The sequence below is a fragment of the Notothenia coriiceps genome, unplaced genomic scaffold, assembly GCF_000735185.1.
Source record: "Notothenia coriiceps isolate Sejong01 unplaced genomic scaffold, NC01 NC01_scaffold00020014, whole genome shotgun sequence".
In the NCBI taxonomy this organism is placed as follows: Eukaryota; Metazoa; Chordata; class Actinopteri; order Perciformes; family Nototheniidae; genus Notothenia; species Notothenia coriiceps.
Genome location: NW_011352715.1, coordinates 67,149 through 75,338, shown reverse-complemented (window position 1 = coordinate 75,338; position 8,190 = coordinate 67,149). Strand labels below are relative to the sequence as shown.

Here is an 8,190-nt window from a genome sequence, read left to right as displayed (position 1 = left end):
ATTTCTATAAAAACCTGTCTGAAAATGAGCTGATCAGATTTTGGCCACTTTATGATGTCATAACGATTTTTTTGGCTTGTGTAACCATTAGCCAATCACCAACCAAGGTATATTTATATATTTTAAAATTGTAAAACATAATGATACATTTCGTTAAATCAAGTGATTCTGTAGTCAGGATGAATAAATGATTAGCATCAGCAGCCCTCAGTCTGTAGAGACTCAGCTGGGGAAGAGGAAGGTCACCGGTTCAAGTCCCAGAACGGACACTGAGTGGACGACTTCATCTCTGGAGCCATGACGTCATTGGCACTGTGGTATTTCTGCTTCCTCCACTTCCTCATCATTACCAAATCCTCTAACGTCCACAGCACCGGCCTGAGAATTACCCCAAGACACCGGAGTGTCAAATACCACAGGGCCGTCCCACATCTCACAACACCCATCAGCGGGCGGTGACGGCAGACGGAGATGGAACGCACAACGCACAAGTGTGTGGATGTGTTTGTGCATACAGGTGCACACAAACACACAACCTACCCTCACACACAGAAGTTTAGAAATACGAAGAGTTTTGTTCAGTCTTATTTAAAGTGAAAAGAAATGTGCATCATCGAGTCTCCATAAAATGTGTTGAGGAGCAATCCTAAAAGACCTGCATGCTCTAGATCTATAGAACTGATTTCTTTGATTGCCTTGTTTGTGATAGGGCAACGCAAGGTCATTTTATTTATATAGCACTTTACAACACAAGAAAATTCAAAGTAGAAGAACTTTTTGTATCTCAACCTGTGGAGTGAGACTATGGAACAGTGTGTGGAGCTAAAGCGATGTCCAGACATTAACCAGTTCAAGAGGAAATACAGATACATTATTTTCTCATGGTACAGGGATGGGGAAGGTGTTTGACTATATGTATGTGTATACGTGTGAGTATGTAGGTGTGTATATGTATATGTGCATGTACAGTATGTATATGTGTATGTGTGTATGTATGTATGTGTATATGTATATATGTCAATCAACAGGTAAAGCAGATTAATAATAATAATAATAACAATAATTAATAATAATGATAATTATTGCAGATTATAGATTATAAATAAATCATTTAGGGACAAGGGGGTGAGATTAAATAAGATATACTTCTTCTCACTCCTTTTCTCTTATATGACTTCCACTGCAACATTTGTTTTGTAATTATTTATTTTACTTGTTCAAAATAAAATGTATCAATCAAAAAAGTGCATTAAGCATTGAGAATGCATTTAAAACATAAAAAAACAGTAATTTCAAAAAGAGAAAAAACCAAGCTAAAACACAAGAAGACTTGTATAAATTACAAGAAGACAAATAACAGTGTATTGTAATCATCACTACTCATGTAACGGTGGGATATTGACATAGAGAAGGGACTATAAACAGCGCTGATGGACCCGCTGACTGGATAGTGCATGTTTATGGGTGTCTGTAAAACATGAACATCCAGCTTGTAAAAGGGGAGAAAAGGGCTGTGAATAAATACAACACATGGAAACACCTCACAGGTCATTAGTGGAGTTTTATAGCTTGATGTTACTGAGAGAGTCTGTGAGTGCTGAACGTAAATGTCTCTGTGTGGACAAGAGAAAGACATTTACAATACTGTATGTCGATTAGGAAATGACATATTTATGGGTTGAAGGCCAGATTAAGTGTTGTGAAGAGAGTGACTATCGACAATCTTAATTTGATCAGATAAAATGAACTTTAATTATTCCAATTGAGAACATTGTTTGTTACAACATCATGTCTTTGCAGTTTGCACATGCTCAATTATCAACAAACAGTTAATTTAGGCTTGTAACTAATTCACCAGCACTCGTATGACTTGTTTGAAGTGAATATATCTGCACTTTCTTTGTAATTCAGAGTTTGAATCTTTACTGTTTTTGCACTTAATGTATGTTGCTTAGGCTTAAAGCGTCAGCCAAATGTAATGTCATATTTTGTGCCTCTACTTTGCTTTAACGTAAATGAAACTGTGAAGCTGGGAGTTCTCTTCTAGCCCTAGGTGAGGAATTGTTATTGCTTTAAGCTGAAACAAGAAACAAATGAACTCCCCTTGCGTGATAACATGAAACACACAGCAGCCGGGTGTGTGTTCAAGTATGAGGGTGTTCATGTGCGGGTGTGTGTGTGTTGCCATATATGACTGTGGGTGATTAGCACAGATCATTATGTGCAGCCGGAGGGACAGGCTTAACGACCGCAGGTGTGTTATGTAACTGTTCCCTGGTCAGTGGAGGCCACGTCTTTAGAGATGGAAAGCTCAGAGCAGAAGGAGAGCAGGAAGGTCAGGGAAGGCTGAACAAAGAGAGACCATGAGTAATGATATGCTGTATGAGGGCAGGAACATTGGAGGAGGTGCACCACTTCTGATTACAACACTACTTTTGAGAAATAACAATGCTACAAGTAGAGGAATAAGTGGCCAAAGAAGCACAAATATGTATTTTCATTATGTTACAATGTAAAGTTTTGGTAATGGACGGCTGTTTGAAGATATCTTTCTGCAAAATGAGTTTCCTGGATATAACGCATTATTGAAAATAGTGAGGATTTTGTCTTCTTCAAAGAGGACCATGTCTGCCTTATTACATGTATCTCTAAAATTGGACTAGAAGTTGAAAGAGAGGCGTTTTATAAGTAAAGCAAATATTTAATCAATACCTATGTCCTATCTTTGTAATACACTTGTGACTTATAGGCAAACTTGGAATAGGAAGTCAATGATCCAACATGTGTACACTTATGTGTCATAAAAATGAGGATACCAATCACAAAATATATTTATTTAGGTACAAAAGACTATTATCTTATAATAAAGTAGGTTATTTTACACGTTTTCACCGGCCGCTACTTCACTTACTATTATTTATGTGTTTTCATATTGCTGCAACTTGGATGGTTTTGTTCTTATTTTATTTACGTATGCATGGAATCTTTTTTTTTTAATATGCTCGTCTACTAATTTGCCCTTTGCTTTTTGCTTTGTAACACTGCAATTCCCCCGCTGTTATAAAACAGAAAGGGAATAAGAAACGTTTAGCTACAGATTGTCTTTGATGGGTGAAGGGGTCGAGTTGACAACAAAGTCTAACTCATATGAGTGTTTGCTGTTGCCTGCAGATAATTCTCTAAGCCTACTTCCCCTAAACACTAATCATTTGCAGGCTTCACACAGCTGATGTGTGTGGACACGTGGGTCTTATTTTCCATATAAAACACAGATATCCGGTGCCCTATTTAAAGGCCATTTCAAAGGTTGCATGAGGAGGCTGGGGAATGAATTGGATTGTAATGGAGCGTGGTGCCGCTCCACCGTTGAGGATGTCTCTGACTGAGAGTTCACCAGCAGAGGAGGCGCCACAGGAGGAGATAATGACGCGTGGTGCTGCCGAGATTCGATTATTGTCGTCTAATTCAGCAAGATGTGGCACAGATGTTGATCCAGAGTGGAAAACGATAGATGGAAGGAATATGAGAAGAACAATCTGTGGTCTGAGTTTAAAAAAAGTCTAAAAGATGATGAGTTTCGAATACCCTTCTCCAGACCGCAGGTTGCCTTCTACGAACACAGCGCTCAATAAGCAAAGCGTCATCTTTCCTCTGCAGAACAAACACTGTTGTGCACAGCTGTAACATCTGCAGCTGTTTAATGGTGTTCACTAATCAGCTGGTGGGAAATGTGCCACACCAATAACAACAAGGTGAGCATGGAAAAAACTCCTAATGGAAAAATCTCTGCATGAAGGAAAGAACAACAACTGCTCGAGAGCTGCAGAATAATGACTTCCAACCTCAAGGCAAAAAACAAAATGGAAAATATAAGCGTGGAAGACCTGAATAAATGATGAGATGTTTAAAGGAGCAGCTTTTGGAAAAATAACCAGAATCAGCCTGTATAATATTACAGGATAATACTTCTATTTGCAGTTGTTCAACACACTCCTTTTTGACCATTAAAGAGGCCCTATATTCATGCTACTGGGACATGTCTCCATGCTTTAATGTTCCAAAAGCTCTTTATTTTTCTCCTTATGCTGCCTGTGCTGCAGCAGCTCTTTTCACCCTCTGTCTGAAACCAGAGCCCAGTCTGCTCTGATTGGTTAGCTGGCCGGCTCTGTTGTGATTGGTCAACTGCTTAGAGATGTCCCGACCCCTTAGTATATAACCGTACAATGTGTTGGAGTGCTAGCCAATAGAAGTCGCAAGTGTTACATCGTGATGTCATCATGNCATTAAAGAGGCCCTATATTCATGCTACTGGGACATGTCTCCATGCTTTAATGTTCCAAAAGCTCTTTATTTTTCTCCTCATACTGCCTGTGCTGCAGCAGCTCTTTTCACCCTCTGTCTGAAACCAGAGCCCAGTCTGCTCTGATTGGTTAGCTGGCCGGCTCTGTTGTGATTGGTCAATTGCTTAGAGATGTCCCGCCCCTTAGCCTATCACGTATGATGTGTTGGAGCGTAGCCAATAGAAGCGCAAGAGATACATAGTGGTCAAGAAAGTATACAAAGGGAGTGCGTCGGAGAGAAAGGAATTTTAATAATTCCCTAACTCTGATTTAATTCCAGGAGGCCTTGCAGTGTTTTGCCTAATATGTAAGAATATAATTTGTTACCATGAAATCTACATTAAGAGTAATTATGCCAGTGGCAACAACTTTTGGTTAAAGTCTTTTTGTGCAACAGTTTTTTGAAGGCCTTCTATAAATAACTATTTAATCAGAACTTCCTGTAAATGGCACCAGAATTACCACATGAATTAACTTATTTAATATCTTTGAGACGAGCAACTCTTATCAATCATAATGAAATCTAATAGCTTTTCAAGGTGTACAGATGAGAAGTATATTTTCAGACTGGTTATCAGGATCCCATTTGCTTTCATTAAACTTTAATTGTAATAGAAATGCCACATTAACATACCTTTTACTGCTTTCCCTTTCTCACTCACAGCCAAATAAATTAAGTTTGCCACGCACGCACGCACGCACGCGCGCGCACACGCACGCACGCACGCACGCGCGCGCACACACACACACACACACACACACACACACACACACACACACACACACACACACACACACACACACACACACACACACACACACACACACACACACACACACACACACACACACACACACACACACACAAAAGTCTAATTGAAACCATGCTTAGGCCATGGAGTTTCCAGGCAAAATGGTGCTTTGTGAAAACTGGGTCAGACGAGTTTGTTTACTTCTAATCGATGTCCTTGGACACACTTTAGCTTTGGGGATCTTTACCTGTCTGTTCCACTCAGATGAATCCATCACTATTCCAAAAACCAAGAGGCTCCCCTTTCAGTCTGAGTTTGGACGCTGCAATGTATGAGCGAGGATTTAAAATCGATTGCCAAAGTTGTTTTTTTCTTCCAGTGAATGCTGAGATTGAAAACGTGGCTGCGAGGGTGAACTTGTCGCCAGTATTAGTTTTGCCTGAAGCCAAGGGCAAGCTGTAAAGGGAGGCAATCTATTAGGCCGGCGTGAGGCTCTTTTATGTTGTGTTTTCTCCTCACAGTAGAAAGGTAGCTGATGGGTGATTTAGGTGAGATTGTGTGTATACCCGCATGTTATTTGTGTGAAAGCAGACTTTGGAGAACTGGAGGCAGAAAACTCTGAGGCCTCATGGGACTTAGTAAAAGTTAAGAGCACATAAATCACTATACATGGAATAAAAAGAGATTAATCTGGGGTTTACCTCGAGGCTAAAGGCTGGATCTTAAAAATGTTAGAGAATCTAGGAAATATATGGTCTCAGGACAAAACTGAGAGGCTCCTGGGACTTAATCAAACACATTCAAATCACTACAAAAGGAACAAAAGAAGTTTTTCTTCAAGATTAATGCAACATTTTCACCTCAGTCAAGAGAAAAATGAAAGTAAAAAAAGAAACTGAACATTAAGGAATCTAATTCACACCTAATAGTCCGCTTCTCTGGTGCGCACCAGACGACAGTTTGTTACATTGTTTCATTTTTCAGAAGTTTCGGTTTGCGTTCACACGGGCAAAATTCAAACGGACTATAAACTTTAAACACAAGTCATGTGCTCGGAAATGCTGTTCAACCATTGGTCAGACATTAAGGGGGGTAAAAACGCAAATCCCGGCAATTTCTACCGGAGCCTCCGCTATGGAGCATCGGCACTTTCGGCAGGTTATTCTCATGCTGCTGTTAATCTGGAGATCAACAGACACTAGCGGCCCACGCATATGATTATATCATCAGACAACGTCCGTTAAAAAACATTATAACACATATAAAGAGAGACGTTCTGCAGTAAGGAGGGGGCGTTTCACCGACGACAGGTGGTTCTTACTTTTATGTAGCTGACGGGGGAATTTTTTACTTTACACGACACTGTTCAACACTTCATTCTGCTTCACTCTTTAACTAAACAACCGCGGATGTCTTGAAAGACTCNTTACTGTTCAACACTTCATTCTGCTTCACTCTTTCGCTAACGATTTTGAAGACACCCGCGTTCTTGTGACACGTAAATACTACGCTTCCTATGTTTTGGTGCGGACTGCGTTCACACCAGCGATTAACCGCTCCAGAGTTCACTAGCAAGCGGTCCGAGACCACCTATTTTAGCGGACCAGAGTCCGGTTGTTTAGTTCACTTCAGAGGTCTCGGACTGCGTTCACACCGACCCAAATGAACGGCACCAAGCGGCTAAACGCACCAGGGTTTGATTCAACCGGACTATACAAGGCTGGTATGTCGCACAACGGAAAACAACTAAATCCTTCAATTGCTTCTACGGGATTAAGGCAGGTTTTTCACATTAGCCAAAATCTTTAGAATTTAGATTTCAGATTCAGCACAACAAAATCCAGAATCTAAGAAATGAGTGGTCACCCTCAGGACAAAATGAGTGTGTTGCAGATTCGTAAATAGAAGTTATATCCTGTAATTTATAAACTTGGTGATACAAGCAATGACCACTGAGTGTAAAGAGCACCTCCACACTATTGGTCGGCTGAAGAAACTGACCACCTGATGTCATAGAGTCAGACAAACCCTATTGGAGCTCATAAAGAAGTGTGACATCGTCAGTCCACATTGACATCACTTTTCTTCATTAGTCACTTCACCAGCGGGAGAAGTTTACTTTAGTGCAACTCTGTTGTCTTTGCCATGTGGATAACACATATCACCGCCGGTTAGCACAGACCTGTTATGACACACTTTACAGGCAGACGGTGTCTCTCTGAGGAAGACTGAAGAGACCGCAACATTTAGAGAGAAGGCATGAAAGAAAAGAGTCAATTGTACCGAAGAGAGTTGGCGAGTAGACACATTCTTCTTCTGTCTTTTACATTCTAAGTGCTTTACAGTAAAGTTAAAAGTGTTTGTACAGCGCTTTCAAGTCAAAACTGCTTTAAAGATTGTAGGTCAACCCTTTGACAAACTCTACGTGTCAACCTTCTATGACAACATCATTATTTAAAGGGCCCATGTCATGCTTTTCCGGTTATTACCCGTCCCCTTGTGTGTTATGAAGGTTTTTATGCATGTAAACGGTCTAAAGAGTCACAAACCCTCAAAGTACACCCTGTAGCGAGTAAAACTCTAACACAGAAAATACCTGTCTATGCTGCCCCAGAACGCCTCGTTGGAGATTTCCCATTGTTTGCTTCCTGGGTTCTGTGACGTGTGAACACCCAAATCAACAACAAATGACCGGATTGGCCCAAATGGACCAATCCGCGGAGCACCTCACACACCAGGATCCCTTGGCTAACTAACAGGGAGTCCCCATTGACTTGCATAGAGCTCCCTGAACGCTGGTAATAGACGAGTTGGGATGGCGGAGAAATGCTCTCCGCAGCAGACCCATTCTCACAGCGTTATAAACCTTTTTCTTACTCAATATCAAGCCCCACTTATTGTTTTTACTTCAGCTGTGAGTGTTTATGTATGCTCAGGATGAGTTTCGCTTGTTCTCCTGTATCGCCGACCCGGAAGCCTGTCTGCTCCTCGCAGCAGCTGCGAGCCTCTTAGTGTCGCGACCAATCAGAGCACACTGGGCTCACAGGGAGGGGGGTCAGGAGCTCCAACAAGCCGTTTAGGACAGAGTGAATACCGGT

At 41.1% G+C, this 8,190-nt stretch overlaps 1 protein-coding gene across 1 annotated transcript in view; it reads right to left on the bottom strand.

Moving 5' to 3' along the window:
• Positions 1 to 242: 242 nt before the first annotated feature.
• Positions 243 to 8,190, bottom strand: part of LOC104952436 (G-protein coupled receptor 98) — a 73,724-nt gene continuing 65,776 nt past the window's right edge. Inside the window, exon 8 of the mRNA XM_010779254.1 lies at positions 243 to 378. Coding sequence (XP_010777556.1) covers positions 243 to 378 — 136 coding nt within the window. The remainder of the gene's footprint in view (positions 379 to 8,190) is intronic.